General features: G+C 38.4%; 1 protein-coding gene across 1 annotated transcript in view; it reads left to right on the top strand.

Moving 5' to 3' along the window:
- PPP3CB (protein phosphatase 3 catalytic subunit beta) overlaps positions 1-25,830 on the top strand; it is a 50,367-nt gene that overhangs the window by 5,999 nt on the left and 18,538 nt on the right. The window contains 5 exon segments of the mRNA XM_004473807.4: positions 2,171-2,316; positions 2,579-2,718; positions 2,822-2,899; positions 3,005-3,099; positions 6,497-6,622. Of these exon segments, the coding sequence (XP_004473864.2) occupies positions 2,171-2,316; positions 2,579-2,718; positions 2,822-2,899; positions 3,005-3,099; positions 6,497-6,622 (585 nt within the window).

Below are 25,830 nucleotides of genomic sequence, written 5' to 3'. Positions count from 1 at the left end.
CTTCATACCTCCCACATTTTCCCACACTGTCAACTCATTATTGAGGCACATTCATTGCAATTGATGAACACATTTTAGAGCATTGCCACTAAGTGTGGATTAAAAGTTTATATTGTAGTTTATACTGTCTTCCACCCAATTCTGTAGGTTATGGGAAGATTTATAATGGCCTGTATCTGTCATTGCAATGTCATCCAGGACAAGTCCCAAAAATGCCCCATATTACACCCGATTTTCCCTCTCCATGTCCCCAGAATCTCCAGTGGCCACCACCTCCACATCAATGATACAATCTCTTCCATTGCTGGAATCACAATAGGTCTATAGTAGAATACCAGTAAGTCTACTTTTGTCCATAGTTTACTTCCCAATCCTGAGGGTTCTGGGAGAGTGATGTCCACTCCATCTCTAATTGAGAGGGGGCTGTGATCCCTTAGGGCTGATGGTTGGGACCCTCCTGCTTGTAGTCATAGGTGCTCTCAGTTCCTTGGTATGGTAGCTGTCCATCATCACCTCCATGTTAGTTGTCCTGGGTGAGACCAATGGACTGGAGAGTAGGTGTTGCAACTCTGCTGAGACTCAGGGCCCAGCTTACACATGAACAGCCCAGTGATCCAGGTGTCTTGGACATACACCTACCAGCTCTAGTACTAACTATAGGTTCAAATAGAAGAACTGAAGAACTATGTGTAGGGAAACCACAACTGAGTCCACCTTTGTTAGCTAGCTCTGGGGAGTATAAATTCCAAAGTAGGACCCCCTGACAAGGCACTAAACTCCTGAGCTACCTGCTCTGACTATAGTGTCTGCATGTCTCCAGAGCCTCCAGGAGCCCCACCACTTGGGGTAGTATCTGCTTTGGCAGTCAAAGAGATCCTGCTGAAGACGTGCACAAGTGCAACCCCTGGCATGAGTCCTGACACACCTTGAAGTTTCCCAGCCATACAAACTCTATTTGAAGTTTTGAAGTTAAATTCTAAAAACAGAAATAATTTCAGACTTAATTAGACTCAAAACACGAAAGATCACATTAGTAGGAACTTGCAGTAAAAAATGAAAAATATAGTGAAGGATAATGGCAGAAGTGGCAAATTTATATACCCTTCAAGCATCGGGATAACCTCAATGAATATGGAAAATGCTTGTTTGACCTAAAGCAATTAAATTAAAATTTTTATCAAATCACAGTGGTTTTAATAAAAGCTTGTGAAACAGGTCTTTAAACAGACCAACACTTTAGAACCTGTGGTTACTGGATATAGATTTTATCATATTTGAATGTTAACATTAATATTTAAAAGGGAAATAGGAACTAACCTCTTTTGTTTAGGTAATTAGTAAACCACCTATCAAATAATAACAAAAACATAAACTATCCAGAAAATAAAGGTATAAAGTAGCAAAGGAATGTGCATGCTATCTCCTTGAAAGTAAATGATAGTTTGATTTGGTAGGGTTTTATCTTTCTTGTGTTCCTACATTGGCTTACCCTTCACTGCCCATTTTAAACATTCAGTGTAGATGAGAAGAACCATTCAGCCCCTCCAGCATAATGCATAAGATATTTATTTATTTTTTTAAATTGGATAGACCTTGGCGTATCACTGACTCTTAGAATAAAGTAAATATTAAACTACATTAGCTTCAAATATAGTTCTATTTTTACCTTACTTAGCCTATAAAGGTAAAGGGTTGAACTGTTTGTAGAGATTTGGCTTATTTATTTTTAGTAATATTTATGACTTATCTGCTACATACCCAAAATAAAGTTAGAGCAAACATTTTTTCTTCATAAGACCTATATATAATATCACTTACTTTGTTGGTCCTTATAGGGAAAGATGCTTGCTGCCCTCTCCACTCCCCCATTTAAAAAAAAAATTATATACATTAGAATACACTCTTTGGTGTTCATTTCTATTCATCTGCATAAAGTTGTCCATCACCCAACAGTCATGAATGCAGAAAAGTTTCATCACCCTATAAATTCCCTCTTGCTTCCTTTTTATGGTCACCCCTTTACCCACACTCAACCCCAGGCAACCAATGGTGTGTTTTTCATTTCTGTAGTTTTCTTCACTTGGTTTTAGTAATCAACTTTATATTTATGTTTTTAAAGTGTTCACCTAGTAATGTAATGTTCACTTCCTTAATTTTTTTCTTTTTCTAGGTAAAATTAAATATTCAGAAAGAGTCTATGAAGCCTGTATGGAAGCTTTTGATAGCTTGCCTCTTGCTGCACTTTTAAACCAACAGTTTCTTTGTGTTCATGGTGGACTTTCACCAGAAATACACACACTGGATGATATTAGGAGAGTGAGTATATATTTTAGTTCCAAGGTTGATTCCTGTTTATAGTACTTTGTTGGGTAGAAAGCAGAAGCTTCAATTTCTTTTCACTGCCAAGATTAGATAATGGTAAAAATTAATATACTGATATTTTAAATAAATATCTTCTAATTGTTCAGAACAATGTAGTATGAACAGTATTCAAAGTTGGTACCACTTTCCCATGTTGATTCTCTCCTCACTTTTGATAAATTGTTTCTGTTCCTTGCTTCTTTCTTTTCTTTCACAGTTAGATAGATTCAAAGAGCCACCTGCATTTGGACCAATGTGTGACTTGCTATGGTCTGATCCTTCTGAAGATTTTGGAAATGAAAAGTCACAGGAACATTTTAGTCACAATACAGTTCGAGGATGTTCTTATTTTTATAAGTAAGAAAAATATCCAAGATTAATCCCATTTTAGTTGTTAAAATAGCATATGCTTCATAGAAAAAAGCATTATTTTACTTAATTTACTCTTTTCCCCCCACAGCTATCCAGCAGTGTGTGAATTTTTGCAAAACAATAATTTGTTATCGATTATTAGAGCTCATGAAGCTCAAGATGCAGGGTAAGATTTCTGTTTCCCTGACCCAAATTAACACCTTAAATACAAATCATACTTAGTATCCATGATTGATGCTTTACGATGCATATTAAGCTATTTGTTTTGCAGCTATAGAATGTACAGAAAAAGTCAAACTACAGGGTTCCCTTCATTAATAACAATTTTTTCGGCACCTAATTACTTAGATGTCTACAATAATAAAGGTAAGATGTTGTTGATAAAAAAATTGTTAAACAACTTAGCATTTTAATTGACTTTTTTGTGTGTGAAAATATAGTAGAATGGGGGCATTGTTTGATACTATAGCTATCCAAATCTCTATTAAAAACTAAAAGGGAGGGTTTGAGAAAACGAGATAAAAATCCAAAATGTGAAACTAAGTCATATGTAGCCATTCCATAACTTGTCATGCACAAATGCTGTCTCATAAAAGAATTCTGAGTTAGGTACTTCAATCAAAGCAAAACATGAATTTCTCTAATTCCCCTTTTTTTAATCTTCTTTCCCTATTGATCAAGAGAATTTTTTTTGTTTACATAAAGTTGCTGTTGCTTTGACCATTTCTTTTTTTTTTGTACTGTCTAGTTGTTTAGTTTATCATGTTTCTTGTTTTGTGTTCTCTGATATAGGTTGTCTTTCCCTTTCCAGTTCTTTATCCTTAACTTCCGTGAAGATTTATATTGGAGCCTATGTTGATTCATTCACTTTGACCTCCTTTTCAGAATACATTTTTCCCTTTCTTTTCTTTTTACTGCTCTTCCTCCCTTTTTATCTTTTTTCTTTACCTTTTCTCCAATGGTTTCCATTCCCTCTCCCTCTTTCCAAAATTGATCTATCTGCAATAATTGGGTTTCATTTAACTTTGAACATAAATTTATTGATGGATAATGCCAAAGGATGTTATTCTAGTTAAGTGTGTGCCAGGAACATTGAAGATGAGATTGGATATGTTTATGTAGTTCATATTTTCAAAAGAGGAAATTAAGAGGCCAGCTCTTATTTTGTCTTGACATGTCTGGAATTCACTGGACTGTGTCATAGCTTTCAGAGTCAGACTGGAGTGAATGTGCCAGGAGGAAAGAACAGAAGGTTCAAGACTATAAAAATGCATTTAGTGATGTGAGGTCATTGTTATATATGGGTCATGGTGTCAGTTGAAAAGATGCGCAGAAAAAGAGTTTTTTTTTTTTAAAAACGGGAGGGGATGGTTAAAAGGTTAAAACATGTCCCTTGAGATCAGAGAATCGCATGTTGGCTAGTAACTGATAACAGAGTATGCTACAAGAACATAGGCTATGTTAATTAATAGAACAGCCACGCTCTAGAAATTAACTGAGCTGCTAACCTTAGAAGTTAGTGTCAATACAGCTTCTAAAGATACGGCAGTGCTTAAATATTATTTTATTTTATTATTATTATTTTTTGGATCCAATTCTTTTTTTTTTTTTTTTTTTTAAAGATTTATTTATTTATTTAATTCCCCCCCCTCCCCTGGTTGTCTGTTCTTGGTGTCTGTTTGCTGCGTCTTGTTTCTTTGTCCGCTTCTGTTGTCGTCAGCGGCACGGGAAGTGTGGGCGGCGCCATTCCTGGGCAGGCTGCACTTTCTTTTCACGCTGGGCGGCTTTCCTCATGGGCGCACTCCTTGCGCGTGGGGCTCCCCTACGCGGGGGACACCCCTGCGTGGCAGGGCACTCCTTGCGCGCATCAGCACTGCACATGGCCAGCTCCACATGGATCAAGGAGGCCCGGGGCTTGAACCGCGGACCTCCCATATGGTGGACGGACGCCCTAACCACTGGGCCAAAGTCCGTTTCCCTATTATTTTAATTATATTGTGGTTTATAAAATTTGAAACTTCTCTGTATAAAATTATAAATGAAGTGTAGCTTCATTTTTGAGGAAAAGCATATCTAAGTTCCAGCTCCATTCTGAAGAACACATTCTTATGCTACATTTAGGTTTCTTCCAGTGCTCTAAATCTTTAATTGTGAACTCCCCTTGTCAGTATTAAAGGAGCTAGTGTTCATTGCTCAGTTGATTGCTGCCCTACTGGTTGTCCTTTGTCAGTCTGAGTTAGTAGGGTAAGGATAAATTTTTTTTTTAGGTAAGTAGAAAAGAAATGCAAACCATTGAATCTATCTCTTTAGAAATCAGATGTCTCTACTAAGAGACATCTACTAAGGTCCTCTGTACGTAAAGTATGTTAATGATCTGAGTTTTTATATGGTTTAGGTATGTTTGTAATGTTTCATTCCATCCTTAGGCAATTTTCTAGATTCTTTCTCTTTTTGTCCTAAATAAGGTCTGAAAGTTTGGTATTAGCCCATAATTTCTGAGGCTAAATTTAAAAATGCTTGTGTTTCACATGAGACTATCACATATATCTATTATGTTAGTAAATGGAAATGTAGTGGATTATTATTGACTGTATTAGCCAGAATCTTAAATCTTAGAAAAAAAGTAACTACATAATTAATTGTAATATTTACAGAACATTTTATAATTTTCTGTGCTTTTGTGTGAAATACATTCTCTGATCTTAAACTTTGGAAATAGCATGGGCATACTCTTCCCATTTATAAATGAGAAGCAGATTAGTATATGCTAAATATACTAAATAAAGGGCCAAATAAATCTAGCCCTTTTAACACATTGCCCCATAAAATGATATAACCAGTGACTGAAATCTATGTCAGTTAACTTAATATCTTAATTCAACACATTGGAACATTAGAAAAATATCTGAAAAACTGTTTTCTTTTTTTTTAGGAGGTACTGGGGGTTGAACCTAGGACCTCATACATGGAAACTAAGCGCTCAGCCACTGAGCTGCATCTGTGCCCCAATGAGGGTTTTTGTTTTTTCTGTTGGTTTGTTTGTGTTTTTTAGGAGGTGTACTGGGGATTAAATCCGAGACCTTGTACTTGGGAAGCAGGTGCTCAACCCCTTGAGCTACATCTACTCCCCAAGATATTTGAAATTGAGATGAATACGTTACCTTTAAGTTATTTAGGTTATTTGGATATAATATTTTTTCTTTTGATATGTAATACAATTTTTTTCTAAATGAAATCTTTTCTTTGTCGTAGTTTCAACCTCATTTCCCATCTTAAATGAAATAAATGCACTTGTAAATAAAATGCTTCAATTGGTATTTTTTTGCTTTATTATCATTCAGCTATTCTTTTCAGGTTGCCTGCAGCTATAAAGACCCTCTTAAATCCCTCCAGCTTCTTTAATTTTTAAACCTAGAAAATTGCTTATTTCCATCCTGTGTTTCCTCTAACAGTTGAGTTTTCACAATTTTGGATTTAAAATGTATACTCATGTATTATAAGGAAAAACAAATGAAGAAGAGTCTAGAAATTAATAATGAGTGAGGATTTATACAAAAATGTGTTGAAACAAACAGCAAAAAAAAAGCAAAAAAACCAGCATGCTGTTATTGAAAATGAATTCCTACCTACCTTTACTGGCCCTGATTCCACTCATCCCCTGGCCCCTCTCTCCCCAAAAAGATATTTTTCTACATTGATGTTTTTTTTTACATTTTGTGCTAAAGACAAATTCTTACGTTTACATTCAAAACTTATCTTGCAGCTGCTGTATTAAAGTATGAAAATAATGTGATGAATATTCGACAGTTTAACTGTTCTCCACACCCTTACTGGTTGCCCAATTTTATGGATGTCTTCACATGGTCTTTACCATTTGTTGGAGAAAAAGGTATGATTTTTATGTAATAAACAAATTGTTGTTTTATTCCTGTTACATTTACTCCAGTTTACTATCACAGGTACATACATGCTAGAGGAAACTCAAGTTGTAGTTTCACTGTAGGTTCAGCTGTGCTTATGTCAGTGGGTGTGGATATGAGGGCCTCAAAGATATTTTAGTTAGCTTTTTTTCAGCCCCCATGTGAGGGTGTCTAGGGGAATGGGAGATGGCTTATAAATAGCCCCATGTTGTTTTCAGCTGTTGGGTTTTCTTTTTTTCTTAGATCTTTTATGAAGGAATGGAGGAATAGCGTATCTTTGGAATGGACCTTTCAGCATAATTTAACACCACTTTTGGGGATGTCACAGCAGTTCATCGGAGAATTTAGTTGCCCTTATTTTTGACAGTTCTGTACTCTGAGGGAAATGATAGAGAGCAATTCAGGTTCTACCCCTTATATTTCCTCTCATATATCAAAGATATAGAATTTTAGTGGTGATACTTTTCTGAAAATTTATAGTGATACCTATTAGTGCATACCTAATAGCCTTTTTAAGGGGCATAAATGCCATTTAAGAAGTTTTGTTTCTAATTCTATAGAATTCTTAAGATTTCCTTACTTAGCACATTTTTCTTTTACATTTTTGTGTTAACTTTTTCATAAGGCAGTGCCTCAGTTTCCATGTGTGGAAAATAACAGTATGAGAGTAACAGACATGATTGTAAAACATTTTGTTCCATATATCGCCTCTGTTTTTTCTCACCTCTTCCATGTTACAAAATGTTCCTTTCTGTATGAGATTCTTCTGCCAAGGCAGATTTTGCTTCTAAAATTTAGAGTTAATACTGTTTATGTTATACAGGTTTTCTGCAGATTGCCTTCTGTCTTTGTCAGTTACTCAATAGGTCTAACATTAAGTTAATATGGAGATAGAATTACTCAGTTTAGCATTTGAGAAGGGAGCCAGTTAAGGGCATAGGGCAAGGGATGTATTACAGTTATAACCTTCTATCTTTGGGATATGAGAAATAGTTCAATCATAGCATCATCAGGCTAAAGGGAATTTAAGAAATCATCTTGCTTATTCTACTGCCTCCATGCTGAGCTGCCACTCAACCTTTTTTTTTTTTTTTAAGATTTATTTATTTCTTGCCTTCCCCCATTGTCTGTTCTCTGTTTCCATTCACTGTGTGTTTTTCTGTGTCTTCTTGTATTCTCATTAGGTGGCTCCAGGAACTGATCCTGGGACCTTTTGGAGTGGGAGAGAGGCACACATTTTCTTGTGCCACCTCAGCTCCCTGGTCTCAACCATTTTAATGTAATATGAGTGGGGGTTGCGGAATAGGGAACATACAGGTGGGAGGAAAATGGACATTTTATAGATTCTCTTATTTGGTTATCTGATGCTTGACAATAAGGAAATACTTCATTATGCCTAATGTAAATATTTATGCTATATGTGTGAAAATAAGGAAGAAAATAGTAATAATAGTTTTTTTCTCAACTAATAACACCTGTCAAAACCCAGGGCATTATAGAGTTTTGGGTTTTTTTGGTTTTTTTTTTTTTTTTTTACTTTTTATTTTGAAATAATTTCTAACTTATAGTACAGTTGCAAAAATAATACAAACCCCATACAGAACTCTAACATAACCGCCCACCCCTAGAAACCTAAATCTACCAACTTCCAACATTTTTCCCCCCTCGTCACATATTCCATCTGTCCTTTCATCATCTATCCATCCATTCATCCATTCACTTGCCAAACACTTGAGAACAGGCTGCACACTTCATACTTCTTGAACATATAATACCCCCTTGCACATTTCCTCTGAACAAGGATATCCACCCATGCAATCACCTTAAATTTCATAGTTTTGTTAGTTTTTTAAACTTTTTATTTTGAAAAAATATATAGCACAGATACAAAAATTAATACAAACCCCAAAGAACTCCATCATACCCATATCCCCTTAGATACCCGAACTATCAATTTTAATGTTTTGCCACATTTGCCTTATCATTTCAGCTATCCATCCATCATTCCTTTCATCCTTCTATCAGTACATTTTCTGAATACTTGAGTGTAGGTTGTGCTATCATGCCCCTTGATTCCTTAATACTGCCATGTACATTTACTAAAATTTCCTACGAACAAGGATATTCACTTATATATAGTGTCCTTTTTTTTTTTTTAAGGAGGTACTGGGACTTGAACCCGGGATCTTGTATGTGGGAAGCAGGCATTCAACCACTGAGCTACATCTGCTTCCTAATGAGAATTGGGTTTTTTGTTTGTTTTGTTTTGTTTTTAGGAGGTACCAGGGATTGAACCTGGGACCTTGTACATGGGAAGCTGGCGTTCAACCCCTTGAGCTATATCCACTCCCTCAATAATGTCCTTTTAAGGCTTCTCTCCTTTGTTAGATCCTGTCCAGGATCATGTAATGCCTTTGTCATTGTCTCTTTAGTTGCTTTTATTAATTGTGGAAACATACGTAGAGCAAAAACTTTCCCATCTCAACCACTCCCAAGCAGGCCATTCATTGGGATTAATCACATTTAGAATATTGTAGTACCCTTACAACCTTCCATTACTAAAACTTCCCCATCTCCCCAAACAGAAGCTCATTCATCTTGCCCCCCACCCCTGGCATCCTGACTCTATGAGGTTGTATGTTTGCCAGCATTTCTTTGTGGTTACCATGGGACTTAAATTTAACATCCTAAATCTGTAACACTCTCATTTGCTTTGCTACTGTTTTAGTTTGCTAGGCTGCTAAAAGCAGATTCCATAAAATGCCTTGGCTTTGAACTATGGGAATTTATTAAAAGATTACAGTTTTGAAGCCTTAAAAATGTCCAAATCTAGGCATCATCAAGACAGTGTTTTCTTCCTGAAGACTGGCTGCCTTTAATCCTAGACTCCTGTGTTACACGGCAAGGCACGTGGTGGTGTCTGCTGGTCTCTCCCTTCTCTTCTGTGTTTCCTTGCTTTCAACTTCTTGCTTCCATGGCTTTCTCTTTCTTTGTTTGAAGTTCTTTCTCTCAACATATCCATCTACCCCCTGATATAACCTGTAAAAAGATTAAGACCCACCCTGAGTGACAAGATCCTATTCACCAAAGGACATTACTTACAACAGGTCCACACCCACAGGAATGGATTAACTTTAAGAACATACCATTCTGGGGTACAAACAGCTTCAAACTATCACAGATACCAACTTAACGTCAGTAATATGTACAAACTATGTTCCTTTACCCCTTCAGCTCCCTCACCTTTGTGTAGTTCTTGTCCTTATATGTTTATATATTAAACATTACATGTTTATTAATATTACTGATTACTTGTTTTATTTTATGCTTTTGCCTTTTAGATCAGTAGAAGGTAAAAAGTACGGTTACAAACCAAAAATCCAATAGTACCAGCATTTACATTCACACCAGGGGTTACCTTAACTGGAGATCTTTATTTCTACATATGGCTTCAATCTGGTGTCTATGTCCTTTTCTTTTCTTTTCTTTTTAAATTTATTTATTTCTCCCCACTCCCTCCATTGTCTGATCTCTATGTCCATTTGCTGTGTGTTGTTCTGTGTTTGCTTGCAATCTCATTAGGCAGCTCTGGGAACCGATACTGGAACCTTCCAGGGTGGGAGAGAGGCACTCATTCTTGTGCCACCTCAGCTCCCTGGTTTTGCCAAGTCTATTATTGTCTTTCATCTGTCTCTTTTTGTTATGTATTTCTGCTTCATCAGCTCTCCTTGTTGGCCTGCACTCCTGCACGGGGTGACACTCTCCTGCGCGGGGCTGGCTCTCCGTGTGGGCCGAATCACCATGTGGGCCATCTCTCTGCTTGGGCCAACTTGCCTTCACCAGGAAGCCCTGGGTATCGAACCCTGGACCTCCTATATGGTTGATGAGAGCCCAATTGCTTGAGCCACATCCTCTTCCCTGTCCTTTACTTCTCTTGTAGGGGCCAATCTAGTGGTGAGGAACTCTCTCAGTTGTTTTCTTTTGAAAGATTTATTTATTCTGCCCCGCCCCCCACCCCCTTGCCACTTGTGCTTGTTGTTTGCTCTCTGTGTCCATTTGCTTCATGTTCTTCTGTGTCTTGAAGATGCTTGTCTTCTCATCTTCTCTGTAGGAGACACCAGGAACTGACCCTGGGACCTTCTGACGTGGGTGAGAGACACTCAATAGTTTGAAACCACCTCAGCTCCCTGGTTCTGGTTGTGTTTCTCATGGTCTTTTCCTCTGTGTTCTTTTTTTGTTATTGTTGTTGCATTATCTTGTTGCGTTAGCTCTCTGCCCAGGCCAGCTCTCAGCTTGTCCATCTCACCTTCACCAGGAAGCCCCTGGAATTGAACCTAGGACCTCCCATATGGTAGATGGGAGCCCAGTCACTTAAGCTATATCCACTTCCCTCCTTCAGCTTTTGTTTACCTAGGAATGTCTTTATTTCTCCCTCTTCTTTTTTTTCCTCTTAGGAGGAATGGGGATTGAAACCAGGACCTTATACATGAGAAGTAGAAGCTCAACCACTGAGCTACATCTGTTCCCCAACAAGAGTTGGTTTTTTCGTTTGTTTGTTTTGTTCTTAGGAGGTACTGGAGATTGAACCTGGGACCTTGTATATGGGAAGCAGGTGCTCAAACACGTTACCTACATCCACTGCCTCTCCCTTATTTTTGAAAAACAGTTTTGCCAGATAGAGAATTCTTATTTAGCAGTTTTTGCTTTCAGCACTTGAAATATTTTATCCCACTGCTTTGTTGCCTCCATGGTTTCCAGTGAGAAATAGGCACCTAATCTAATTTTTTAAACTTTATTTTGTACATTTAATAATTGAAAATATAAACAATTAAGAAATAAAAAGAAAACACAGGTGAATAAAAACATACTTTTCTCAATTAAATGTACTGGATACATATGATTTTTTAAAATCATGTGATATGTTATACAATATGTTTGGTTAATAATAATGCAATTATACAATATTTGTCCTTTTGTGTCTGGCTTACTTCACTCAACATAATGTTATCTAGGTATATCCATGTTTTCATATGCTTTACAACTTCATTTCTTCTTATGGCTGTATAATATTCCATCATGTGAATACACCACAGTTTGTTTATCCATTCATCAGTTGTTGGACATGTGGGTTGTTTCCAGCTTTTGGCAATCATGAATAATGGTGCTATGAACATCAGCATGCAGATTATCTGTTCTTGTTACTGATCTCAGTTCTTTTGGTTTATACCCAGTAGTGGTATTGCCAGGTCACATGGCAAATTTATATTCAACTTCTTTAGGAACTGCCAAACAGTCCTCCACAGTGGCTGTGTCATTCTACATTCCCACGAACAGTGAGTAAGTGTTCCATTCTCTCCACATTCTCTCCAACACTTGTAGTTCTTTGTCTTTATAATAGTGGCCATTCTGATAGGTATGAAATGATACCTGATACCTCACTGTGGTTTTGATTTCCATTTCCTTAATTATTAGGGTGTAAGGTCCAAGAAACCACCACCTACTACAAGATCTTGAAGATGTTTCCCTATATTTTCTTATTAGTAGTTTTATGGTCCTGGCTTTTATATTTAGGTCTTTGATCCATTTTGAGTTGATTCTTATATCGGGAGTGAGATAGGGGTCCTCTCTCATTCTTTTGGTTATGGATATCCAGTTCTCCCAGTACCATTTGTTGAGACTGTTTTATCCTGTTTACATGGACTTGGTAGGTTTGTCAAAAACCAGTTGACCATATAGGTGAAGATTTATTTCTGGATTCTCAGTTCTATTCCACTGTGTCTGTCTTTATGCCAGTACCAGCTGTTTTGACCACTGTACCTTTGTAGTATGTTTCAGGGTAAGGCAGTGAAATTCCTCCCACATCTCTCTTCTTTTTTAAAATACTTTTGGTTATTTGGGTGCACTTTCCCTTGTAATTTAGTTTGGTTAATTGTCTTTTTGAATTCTGTAAAGGATGTTGGAATTTTGATTGGTATTACATTGAATCTATAAATCGTTTGGGTAAGTGTAATAGCCAAAGGGGTGCTGATGCAAAATGCCAGAAATTTGTTGGTTTTTATAAAGGGTATTTATTTCGGGTAGGAGCTTACAGATACCTGGCCATGAAGCATAAGTTACTTTCCTTATCAAAGTCTATTTTCACATGTTGGAGCAAGATGGCTGTTGGCATCTTTGAGGGTTCAGGCTTCTTGGGTTCCTCCGGACTCAGCTCCTCTGTTTTCTCCACAAGGTCAGCTGTAGACTTCCAGGTGAATGGCTCTGTCTCTCTCCCTGGGGTTTCTGCCATGTCTAAGGAGCTGTCGCTATTCCTCTGTGTTCTTCTCCTGGCTCAGGTCCTCTCTTCCCAGGGCTTGCTTCTCTTTCCTCTGTGTGCTGACTTCTTGGGACACTAGCTTAGGACTTCAGCATCAAACTCCAAAATCAAAACTCCAACATCAGAAACCCTCAATTCTGTCCTTTGCCATGCCTTTTATCTGTGAGTTCCCACCCACCAAGGAGTGGGGGCTCAATGACATGACCCACTCAAAGCCCTAATCATAACTTAATCATGCCCAGGTACAGACCATATTACAAACATAATCCAGTATCTGTTTTTAAAATTCATAATCCTATCAAACTGCTACAGTAAGATTGACATCTTCATGATATATAGTCTTCCAGTCTGTGAACACAGACTGTCTTTCCATTTGTTTAGGTCTTTTAAAATTTCTTTTAGCATTGTTTTGTAGTTTTCTGCCTATAGGTCCTATACATCTTTGGTTAAATTGATTCCTAGGTATTTGAGTCTTTTTAATTCATTGTAAATGGAATTTTCTCCCTGATTTCTTCCTCAGATTGTTCAGTACTAGTGTACAAAAACATTACTGATTATTGCATGTTGATCCTGTATCCTGCCACTTTGCTGAACTCATGAGATTAAGTAGCTTTGTCCTGGGTACTTCAGAATTTTCTAAATACAGGGCCATGTCAACTGCACATGGTGACAGTTTTACTTCCTCTTTTCCTTTTTGGATGCCTTTAATTTGTTTTTCTTGTCTAACTGCCCTAGCTAGAACTTCTAGTACAATATTGAATAACAATGGTGACAGTGGGCATTCTTGTCTTGCTCCGGATCTTAGAGGGGAAGCTTTTAGCTTTTTCCTATTGAATACTATGTTGGCTGTTAGTTTTTCATATATGCCTTTTATCAGATTGAGGAATTTTCCTTCTAATTCCTATCTTTTGAAGTGTTTTTATCGAAAAAGAAGCCTGTATTTTTCTTGAATACCTTTCTGCATCAATTGAGATGACCATGCGTTTTTTTTTCCTTCAATTTGTTAATGTGGTGTAATTATGTTGATTGATTTTTCTTTCTTTTTTTTTTAATTTTTTTATTTTTTATTGACTTTGTAATAATATTACATTAAAAATATATATGTGAGGTCCCATTCAACCCCATCCCCCCACCCCTCCTCTCCCCCCCCCAACAACACTCGTTCCCATCATCATGACACATCCATTGGATTTGGTAAGTACATCTTTGGGCACCTCTGCACCTCATATACATTGGTTCACATCATAGCCCATACTCTCCTCCATTCCATCCAGTGGGCCCTGTGAGGATTTACAATGTCCGGTGATTGCCTCTGAAGTACCATCCAGGGCAGCTCCATGTCCCAAAGACGCCTCCACCTCTCATCTCTTCCTGCCTTTCCCCATACCCTTCGTCCACTATGTCCACTTTTCCCATTCCAATGCCACCTCTTCTATGTGGACATTGGATTGGTTGTGTCCATTGCACCTCTATGTCAAGAGGAGGGTCAGATTCCACCTGGATGCTGGATGCAATCCTCCCATTTTCAGTTGTAATCACTCTAGGCTCCATGGTGTGGTGGTTGTCCTTCTTCACCTCCATCTTAGCTGAGTGTGGTAAGTCCAATAAATGAGATTGTAGGTGCTGGAGTCTGTTGAGGCTCAGGATCTGGCTATCACATTGTCAGTCCAGAGATTCAAATCCCCTAAATATATCTTAAACCCCAACATTAACTGCACCTCCAGCACATTGGCATGAAAGTCTTATGAAGGGAGATCCCATCTGAGTCCAGATTCATCACACATAAACACCATTTCCAAAGAGGGGCCATCTGCCCTGGTAGTTAACCCCATCGGCCATGACCATAACTCCCGTGGGTCTCTTTAGCCCTCAAAGGAACCAATATCTGGGGGTTGTATCTGCTTTATTGATTTTTCTTATGTCGAACCATCATTGCATACCAGGAATAAGTTCCACTTGGTTGTTATGTATAATTCTTTTGGTATCCTGTCGGATTTGATTTGCAAGTATTTTGTTGAGAATTTTTGCATCTATGTTCATTAGAGAGATTGGTCTGTGATTTTCTTTTCTTGTATATTTATCTGGCTTTGTTGATGTTGGCTTCATAAAATGTGTTAGGTCATTTTCTCTCCTATTATTAGACAAAGGGGTGCTGATGCAAAATACCAGAGATCTGTTGGTTTTTATAAAGAGTATTTATTTGGGGTAGAAGCTTACAATTAGCAGACCATAAAGCATAAGTTACTTCCCTCACCAAAATCTGTTGCCATGAGTTGGATCAAGATGCCTGCTGACGTCTGCAAGGGTTCAGGCTTCCTGAGTTCCTCTCTTCCCAGGGCTTCTCTGGGCTGATGCTCTACTCTCTCCACAAGGCCAGCTGTAAACTGTCAGGTGAATGACTCATCTCTCTTCTCCGGAGCCTCTATCATATCTAATGGAGCTTTCTCTTTTTCCTCACTTATCTACTTACCTGTGTGTTTACTTCCTGGGCTCCAGGATCAAAACTCCAACTAACTACTCTGCCTTGTCTTTTCTCTGTGAATCTCAACCCACTAAGGAGGCGGGAACTCAGTGTCCTACTGACCTGGCCCAATCAAAGCCTTAATCATAATTTAATCAAGTAAGAGTGAAACCTCTGAATCCAGCACAATCTAATGTACCCACAGGAACAGATTACAAACATAATCTATTTTTGCAATTCATAAATAATACCAACCTGCTACACTCCTCTTCAGTTTTTTTTAAAGAGTTTAAACAGAATTGGTATTAATTCTTTCCAAAATGCCTGGTAGAATTCAACTGTGAAGCCATCTGGTCCTGGACTTTTCTTTTCTGGGAGATTTTTGATGACAGGTTGAATCTCTTTCAGCTTGGTTCGTTTAAGTTCTTGTATTTCTCCTAGAATCACTGTGGCTTGTTTGTGCATTTCTAGGAATTTGCCCATTTCTTCTAGGTTGTCTAGTTTGTTGGCATACAGTTTCTCATAATATCCTCTTATGATCCTTTTTATTTCTGTGGAGTCAGTTGTAACTCCCCCCCTTTTCATTTCTGATTGTCTTTATTTGCATCTTCTTTCTTTTTTTCTTTGTTAGTATAGCTATGGGTTTGTCAATTTTATTGATCTCCAAGAACCAGCTTTTGTTTTGATTTTCTATTTTTTTTTTGTTCTCAATTTCATTTATTTCTCCTTTAATCTTTATTATTTCTTTCCTTCTGCTTGCTTTGGGATTGGTTTGCTGTTCTTCTAGTTTCTCTAGTTGTTCAGTTAAATCTTTGAGTTTTGCTCTTCTTTTTTAGTATAGGTGTTTAGTGTGATAAATTTCCCTCTCAAGACTGCCTTTGCTGTATCCTATACTTTTTTTTAATATATATTTTTTATTTATTTTTAAAAGATACATGGATTACACAGTATCCCATATGTTTTGATAAGTTGTGTTCTTGTTTTCATTTGTCTCAATGTATTTACTGATTTCACTTGCAGTTTCTCCTTTGACCCACTAATTATTTAGTAGTGTGTTGTTTAGCCTCCACACATTTGCCAGTTTACTTTATTCCTGTCTATTACTGATTTCCAGTTTCATTCCATTATGATATGAGAAGGTTCTTTCTATAATTTCAGTCTTTTTGTATTTATTGATTACTGCATTGTGCCCTAACTTGTGGTCTATCCTCAAGAAAAATCCATGGGCACTTGAGAAGAATGTGTAATCTGCTGAGTTTGGGTGCAGTGTTCTGTATATGTCCGTTAGGTCTAACTCATTGATCATATGGTTCAAGTTCTCTGTTTCCTTGTTGATCATCTGTCTGGTTATTCTATCTAATGATGTGAGTGGGGTGTTGAAATCTCCAACGATTATTTTAGAGATGTGTCTTCCTCCCTTCAGTTTTGCTGGAGTTTGTGTCGTATTTTGGGACACCCTGGTTAGGTGCATAGGTATTTGACTGTTATTTTTTTCCTGGTGGATTGTCCATTTTATTAATATATAATGGCTTTCTATACCTCTTATAACTTTTTTGCATTTAAAGTCTATTTTGTCTGATATTCATATAGCTACCCCTGTTCTTTTTTGGTTGCTATTTGCATGGAGTATCTTTTTCCAGGCTTTCATTTTCAGCCAGTTTGTATACTTGGGTCTAGGTTCTGAGTTTCTTGTAAGCAGCATATGGATGGCTCATGTTTTTTATCTATTCTGTCAGCCTGTGTCTTTTGATTGGGGAGTTTAATCCATTCATATTCAATGATATTACTGTAAATGCATGATTTACTTACATTTAATTCTTCAGTTTTCATATGTTATTTCATATTTTTGTCTGTCTTTTTACTCATTCAGTTATTCTTTCTCTATTCTTTCTTTACTCTCCATCTGGCCTCTCTCTCCTTTTTATTTCAGGTTCTGAAGGTTTCTTTACTATTTCCTGCAAAGGTGGGTTCTTTTTTGCAAACTCCCTTAATTTCTGTTTGTTTTTGAATAGTTTATACACACCTTCATATTTGAAGGATGATTTTGCTGGATAAATCTTGGCTGGCAGTTTATCTTTTTCAGTATCCTTATTGTATCATACACTGTCTTCTTGCCTCCATGGTTTCTGAAGGGAAATGTGCACTAGGTCTTACTGGGCATCCGTTGTATGTGATGGTTTGCATCTCCCTTGCTGCTCTGAGAATTTTCTCTATCTTTGACATTTGACATTCTGAGTAGTATGTGTCTTGAAGTAGATCTATTCAGATTTATTCTGGTTGGGGTTCGGTGTACTTCTTGGACATGCAAGTTCATTTCTTTTGTGAGAGTTGGGAAATTTTCAGCTATTATTTCCTCAAATACTCTTTTTTTCCCTTTCCCCTTCCTGCCCCTCCCCCCCAGTTGTCTGCTCTCTGTGTCCATTTGCTGTGTGTTCTTCTTTGTCCACGTCTATTCTTGTGAGCAGTCTGGGAATCTGTGTCTCTTTTTGTTGCGTCATCTTGCTGCATCAGCTCTCCGTGTGTGCATCACCACACCTGGGCAGTCTGGACTTTCTTTCTGGGAGGCTCTCCTTACAGGGCACACTCCTTGCGCGTGGGGCTTCCCTACGCGGGGAACACCCCTGCTTGGAACAGCACTCCTTGCGCGCATCAGCACTGTGCGTAGGCCAGCTCCACACGGGTCAAGGAGGTCCTGGGGGGATGCAGACTTGGCCCAATGGATAGGGTGTCCGCCTATCACATGAGAGGTCCGTGGTTCAAACCCTGGGGATGGGGGGAAGGGGAGATAGATAGATAGATAGATAGATAGATAGATAGATAGATAGATAGATAGATAGATAGATAGATAGATAGATAGATAGATCTTTTAAAAAAAAGGGAGGTCCTGGGTTTGAACCGCGGACTTCCCATGTGGTAGGCGGACACTCTGTTGAGCCAAGTCTGCTTCCCTCCTCAAATACTCTTTATGCCCCTTTTTCCTTCTCCTTTTGGAATTCCCATGACAGGTATGTTTTGGCGTTTTGTATTGTCACTAAACTCTCTGAGCCCCTGCTCAATTTTTTCCATTCTTTTCTCTCTCTGTTCTTTTTTTCTCTCACTTTCAAGTGTTCTGCTTCAGTATCACTTTTTTTTTCCACTCGTTTTTTCTTCTATCATTTCAACTCTGCTGTTGGATACCTCTAATGTGTTTTTGATCTCACCTATTATGGTTTTCCCATGAGCTCTTTTACTTTTCTGGTCAGGATTTCAGATTCTTCTTTGTGCTCATTCAGTGTCTTCTTGGTGTCATGTATTTCTTCAGCCATATCATTTTTCCTTTTTTTTGAAAAAAATTTATTTCCTCCCCCTTGTTGTCTGCTCTCTGTGTCTATTCGCTGTGCATTCTTCTGTGTCTGCTTTTCTTCTCTTTAGGCAGCACCAGCAACCGATCCTGGGACCTTCCGGAGTGGGAAAGAGGTGTTCAATCTCTTATGCCACCTCAACTCCCTGGTCTATTGCATCTCTTATTGTCTCTCCTCTCTGTCTCTTTTTTGTTGCATCATCTTGCTGTGCCAGCTCTTTGCTCGGGTCAGGTTGCCCCATGGGCCGGCATTCTGCTCGGGCCAGCTCTCTGCACAGGCAGCCCTCTGTGTGGGCCACTTGGCTGTGCAGGCCAGCTTGCCTTCACTAGGAGGCCCCGGGAATCAAACCCAGGACCTCCTATATGGTAGATCAGAGCCCAATTACTTAAGCCACATCTGCTTCCCTAACCATATTGTCTTTCAACTCATTAATTTGATTTTGGAAATTTGTGCACATCTCCGTAATTAGTTCTCTCAAATCCTGCCTCTCTTCTCGGTTTTTGGTATATTCCTTTTCTTGGGCCATGTCTTTAGTATGGCTTGTAATTTTTTGCTGATGTGTAGGCATCTGATTAGGATATAGTTTACTCAGATGCTCAGTTTCTTTCTCTTTTGTAGGAATTTAGTGGCAGGAGGCCGTGTATTAACACTGTTCTTTCATTCTTGGCTCAATCTCGATTGTTAGGATTGTCTCTGCTATTATAGTTACACAAAACTGGGCTCTGGACACAGTAAAGGGTTGCAAACCCACCTCTTAGGGCTTTGAGGAGGGATGCTATAAAGGCCAGAAGAAGTTTCACATTTCTCACATGCACATCTTTGGTCTGCCAGCAGATGGGGCTTTTTGATAGTGCTCAGTTCAGTGCCTAGTTGGAGTGTATTTGTTGCTACACAGACATGATCAATGTGATAGAGCTTCATTCCTGCAGGCTAAGTGCCTTGTAATTCATGCTTTCTCAGAGATAGTTCACCAGCCTGCTTTGGCAGTTCTCCCACCCCCATAGGAAATATTTCTACTCCCCTCTGAGTCTTCAACAATTAGTTCCAGTTAGTAGAGAAGGAGATTGGGATGGTTATATATCTTTAGCCTCTTGTCAGCTCCCAAGGCAAGCAATATCACAGCCCCAATGGGTCAGGAAGGGCTCCTGGGACACTGCAGACCAAATTTGTGAGTCAAAAGCAGAGTCAGCCTTAGGCTGTGCCCCTCTCTTTCCTTTTCCTGGGGAGATAATGTCCTCAACAATCAGTCCCAGCCAGGAGAGAGGGAGATTGGGAGGGTTGGTTGGATTTTTCCAGTCCTGTGCCAGCCCCCAGGACAAACCACGGTGTGGTCCTACCTCGCCTGGAAAGGCTGGCAGGACACAGCAGACTAAATTTGTGGGTTAGAAGCTGAGTCAGCCTTAGGCAGTGTCCCTCTTCCTTTTGCTGAGGTGGTGGATCCATGGAGCCCCCTTTGTCTGTAGCCACAAGCCCAGAGGTCTGAGAACTGTATCTTTAGTGTGGAGGAAGGTGCCAGCAGCAGCATCTACTGGCTTAAACTCACAGTTCTGTAGACACAATTCCCCTCCCTTGCCCCTTTCTCTTCTGGCAGTATCAAGCCTTCATCTGGTATCCTAAACCCTAGAAGATCTTTTTCCAGGCTCTTTAAGCCTATCCTGTAGCTAGTTTTCTGGAGGAGAAGAGAGTCCCATCAGGTACCTAATCTTACTGAGGCTCCCTTGTACGTAACATGTTGCTTTTCTTTTGTGGCTTTCAAAATTCTCTTTTTATCTTTGGCATGTGACAGTTTGATTGTAATAAACCATGGTGTGGGTTGTTTGAATTTATCCTGTTTGTAGTTCATTGCATGACTTAGATGTGTATATTCATGTCTTCCATTACATTTAGGGAATTTTCAGCTATTATTTCTTTGAATATTCTCTCTGCCCCTTTCTCTCTTCTCAGACTCCCACAGTGCATATATTTGTGTGCATGATGGTGTCCCAGGGTTCCTCTGTTCATTCTTTCTTCCTTCAGTGTCTCATCTTCAAGTTCACTGATTTTTTCTTCTGCTTTCTCCAATTTGCTGTTAAACCCCTCTAGGGAATTTTAAATTTCTTTTACTTTGGTATTCAGCTCTGTTTGTTTCCTTTTTATAATTTCCACCTCACTATTGCTACTCTTTTGTTCATCTGTTGTTTCCCTCATCCCTTTTTGTTCTTTGTCCATATTTTCCTTTAGCTCTTCAAGGACCATTTTTCAGATGTCTGTCTATCTGTTATGTCCCAGGTCTAGTCCTCTTGATGGATGGTTTCTAATGCTTTAATCTCCTTTTCCTGAGCCATTGCTTTCTGTTTCTTTGTATGTTTTGTAATCTTTTGTTGAAATCTACATATTTTGATATTTTAATGGTTTCCACTGAAATTTAGTTCTGTGATGTCTGTTCCTTAAGCTTTTATCCAGCCAATGTTAATGACAGAACTTTCCTTGAATGCCAGGAGCTTAGAACAAAAACAGAATATATTTTTTGAATGCTCTTCTTTAGGGCTTATCCATAGAAATAGTAGAATAGCTCCCGGCCTAAGTATAGGTGCATCTATGATCTTTTCTGAACATTCCTCTTGTGTTAGGCATGTACATGTGGCCCTAGGATTTACCTGGTGGTTCACTTGAATACAAATGTTACTTCTTCTCTAGGAAATAGTTTTCTTATGGTCCTGAGCACTGCGTTGTATTTCTCTCAGCCAGCAATCTCTTGCCCCAGGCAACATGATTTGACTGGACTCCCACAGTGTTTATAAGAGTTATGTGAGCCACCTGCTACACAGAAGGCAAGTTCTGGGATGGTGAGTCCCTTAGGCCTGTAACAGATTGGGGAAGACATACGTGCTCCTAGTATGTGCACGAGAGTTACTTGAGCGCCATCTGGAATCAGGACCAGCTAGCCACACTGGGAGCACATGTTGCCTGTGCACTGAGCTGGTGAGGGGTGGGATGGAACCAGCCAGGGTACCAGGAGATCGATCCTACTGATTTTAAGTAGCCTTTATCATGATTTCACACTCGCCTGTTTACTGCAGTTCTTTAACTATTTTTTGGAGCTTTGAGAAGGATATTTCTGTCATATCTTGCTGGTTGTTTAAAGCTGCTGTAGAGATCCAGTCCTTGGAATGTTGTATTTCGCCATTTTGATTGAGGCAGGGCCTGCATCATAGAATTTTAGAGCTTATCAGTGAACTTAATCATATAGTTCAACTCTTTTTGAGAGATAAGATTTAATCTAATTTATTTTGTTCTCATGAGTAAAGATGGAGCACTGTAGATTTCTAATAGTGTTTTTCCTACATTTGCTTACATTTGAACTCTACTACTAAGTGATCTTTGGTTTTTTTGCCACTCTTAATCATCTATCTCTTATAAGATAAGGAAGTGTTATAACCTTTTGAACATTTTTGTTGATTTTCTGTGAATCTTTTCTAAATTATTCACACTTTTCTAAAAATGTGAAGCTCATATTTGAACATTTTAAGTAAATAGAAGCCTAGCAAATGTTGAGCACAGTAAGAAAATTTTCTCAATCTCTGCATATTTTAACATGTTAATCCATGTTAGTTCACATAGCCTAAGTACTTGCTGATTCTAATGAAAATTTTCCTCTAACGTGAAAAACTGCATCTCATTTTGTTCTACTTTCAAACAGACTGAATCAGTTCTAGTTTACTGGGAAGCCATTAACCTACGCCAGAGGCTTTCTGAGAGCCTGGGTTAATTCTATAATCACATGAAAGCAGTGTTTTTTAATCTTTTGGGGGATAAGAAGCACCCTGCTTCTTTTTTTGAGAACCTCCTTTAATTTCTTTTTTCTTAAAGTTCTCATGTTGGAAAATTTACAACATATGTATAGTATAATGGTTAATGTAATATAATAAATGATATAATGAATTCCTATGTTCTTATTACTCTGTTTCATCACTTATCAAATCATGCTGGAAATGTTTTTATTTTATTTCAATCCACTCCAGTTCCCACCTGTATTAGTCAACCAAAATGATTCTGATGCAAAATATCAGAAATTGGTTGGTTTTTATAAAGGGTATTTATTTGGGGTAGGAGCTTATAGAAACCAGGCCATAAAGCATAAGTTACTTCCTTCACCAAAGTCTATTTGGAGCAAGATGGCTGCCGATGTCTGCAAGGGTTCAGGCTTCCTGGGTTCTTACCTTCCTGGGGCTTGCTTTTCTCTGGGTTCAAGGATCCGTCCTTCCTCAGCATTCTTTTTCCTGTGTGTGCTGACTTCCGGGGCTCCAGCTTAAGTCTTCAGCATCAGGCTCCAACATCAGAACTCTAACTTCAGAAACCCCTAACTCTGTTCTTTGCCATGCCTTTTATCTGTGAGTCCCCACCCAAGGGGTGGGGGGACTCAACACCCTAATCCTAACTTAATCATGTCCAGGTACAGATCAGATTACAAACATAATCCAATATCTATTTTTGGAATTCATAACCATATCAAATTGCTACACCACCCCCCATTAATTTGAAGCAGATCACAACTATTTTTTTAAAATCTATAAATACTTCAGAATGTATTTCTAAAAGATAAAACGATTTTTAAAAAATAACCATGCCAAAAATAAACATGCCATGTATTATTAGTTTCTTAATACAAAACCCCTTTGAGAATCTGATGAAAGTTAGGGACTTTTACCCCAGAAAAATTCACAACTTTTTTCAGGAGGTTTATAGATCCGAAGTGAATTGGTAAATCCTCTCAGGCATATTGGCCTAATTTTAAGAACCTCAGTTCTAGAGCGTCCAATGTGGTATGTTCTTCCAAAGAAGGTCATACATGGAAGATTTATTCATTTACTAGAACTTTTTTGAAAGTCTATATAAGATATGGGTCTTTGACGATTAATAGGGATTTAGATAAATAAATAATAATAAAATATAGTATGATAAGCTCTCCAAGAGAGATACAAGCATGATTTTATAGGAATTAAGAGGAGTACAGGGGAAGCGGATGTGGCTCAAGCGATTGGGCTCCTGTGTACCATATGGGAAGTCCAGGGTTCAATTCCGGGGTCTCTTGGTGAAGGCAAACTGGCCCATGTGGTGTGTTGGCCCAAGTGGAGAGCTGGCCCATGTGGAGTGTGCCCCGCGTGGCCACCTGGCCCGAGTGGAGTGCTGGCCCGAGCGGAGAGCTGGCCCAAGCGGAGAGCTGTTGCGGCAAGATGACACAACAAAAAGAGACATAGAGGAGAGACAATCAGAGACACAGCAGACCAGGGAGCTGAGGTGGCACAAGAGATTGATCACCTCTCTCCCACTCTGGAAGGTCCCAGGATCAGCTTGAAGAATGGTGGAATTTTACTGGTGGATAACGGATAAGGGAACTTCCCAAGCCTGAGTCTAGAAACAAGAAAACATAAGGTCTCTTTGACAAGTAACGAATGATTCAGTTTGATTGGAGAATAGGATAGATTCTACATTGGTAGAAAAATAATGAAAAATTAGGTTAGGGCTAGATCATGAGGATCTTGATTACCACTTACGAGAATTTGGAATGTTAATAAATGGCAGAAGGTGTCATGGATTTTTAAAATTAGTCTTTCATTGTAAATGTCTCACGATTAATTTTTGCAAGGACCATTACTAATCAAGCAAATAAATTCAACAGCCATTTGGGGGAAAAAATGGCAGAAACACAATGATATGACCATGATGACTATTCGGGAAACTTACTCTGGTAAGATGGACTGGATAGAGAAAAGACTAGAGGTTGGGAGACCTATTATGAAGCTACGTCAGTAGTAAAGTAGAAACAATGAAACCCTAGTATCATTAGGAATGGAGAGCAGAGGAGAACTGTAGGAGCTGTATGAGTAGAATCAGTGGGATTTAATGAGATTGCATGTTCAAAGGAGAGGGGATGGTTGAAGATGTCTTGGATGTTTTAAGTCTGGTAATGATGGTGCCATTAATACCATCTGATGAAACCCCCCATTATTCTAGCAATCCTTCATATCACTATTGCTGCCCTTCTTCATTAGGATCTCCAGGCCTTTGTTTTTTTTCCATTCAGATCCTCTCTTGCCTCCCCTTTGTTCTTAAAACTCCATTTTCTATTGTCTTTCTACTTCATTCATCCTGTAAATCTTAGCTGTAGTCAAGTCCAGCCTTCAGTTTTCTCCATTTCTACAGCCAGGCTCTAGAGCACTGCTGAGACATTTATATAATCGTATATGAATAAGATGCCACTCCTTGATTTCTAGCATTAGCTGGACTCTCTTTCAGTAGTGCATAAACATCCTTTATGTCTTTAGTCTACTTCCTGTCCCATTTCCCTTAGGAGATTCTAATTTTCATAGATTCTTTTTTCTTAAACGATGTCTTTTTCTAACCATTTCCCTTACTCTCAGAAAAAGCACATGCCCCAAGTTGGAACTTTCTCTACTATTCCTCCAAGCTCTATAAACTACATGTTTAATTCTTCTCTTGCTGAAAAGGTGATAGTTCCACCCAGGGCTAGCCCTTGTAACTTATCCCTTGATTCTATAACCTTTTACTGCCTCAGGGATCTTGCTTCATCAGTTAGGTCCTCTATATTCTCTCTCCCTTAACTCTTTCTTAAAATGTTCAAATCTATCTGAATTTTAAATAAAAAATAAAACATTTCTCTCATTTGATGTCTTTCTCTAGCTACTAACATGCATTGGCTTCCTTGCCTTCACAGCCAAATTTTTGGTTTAAAAGTACTCTATAGATTTGAAGATAGTTGACTCCTTAATCTGTCACACAAAGCCATTACTGACCTTCCCTGTTTTTTCTCCAGCTTCATTTCCTGTCTTCTCTTCCTCATTTCTGTGCAGCCATAACAGCACAGCCCTGAATGTGCCATGCTCTTTATGTTTTATGCCTTCTTTCTTTCAATTTTTTAAATACCAGCTTTATGGTGATATAATTTACATACCATTATAACTCATCTATTTAAATTGTATAACTCAGCAGTTTTTAGTGTATTTACAATGTTGTGCATACATGACCATAATCAGTTTTTGAACTGATTGATCAGTTCATCAT

This window comes from Dasypus novemcinctus, chromosome 6, assembly GCF_030445035.2.
Source record: "Dasypus novemcinctus isolate mDasNov1 chromosome 6, mDasNov1.1.hap2, whole genome shotgun sequence".
NCBI classification, from domain to species: domain Eukaryota; kingdom Metazoa; phylum Chordata; class Mammalia; order Cingulata; family Dasypodidae; genus Dasypus; species Dasypus novemcinctus.
Note: the sequence above shows the minus strand (reverse complement) of the source record. Positions and strands in the feature narration are given on the sequence as shown.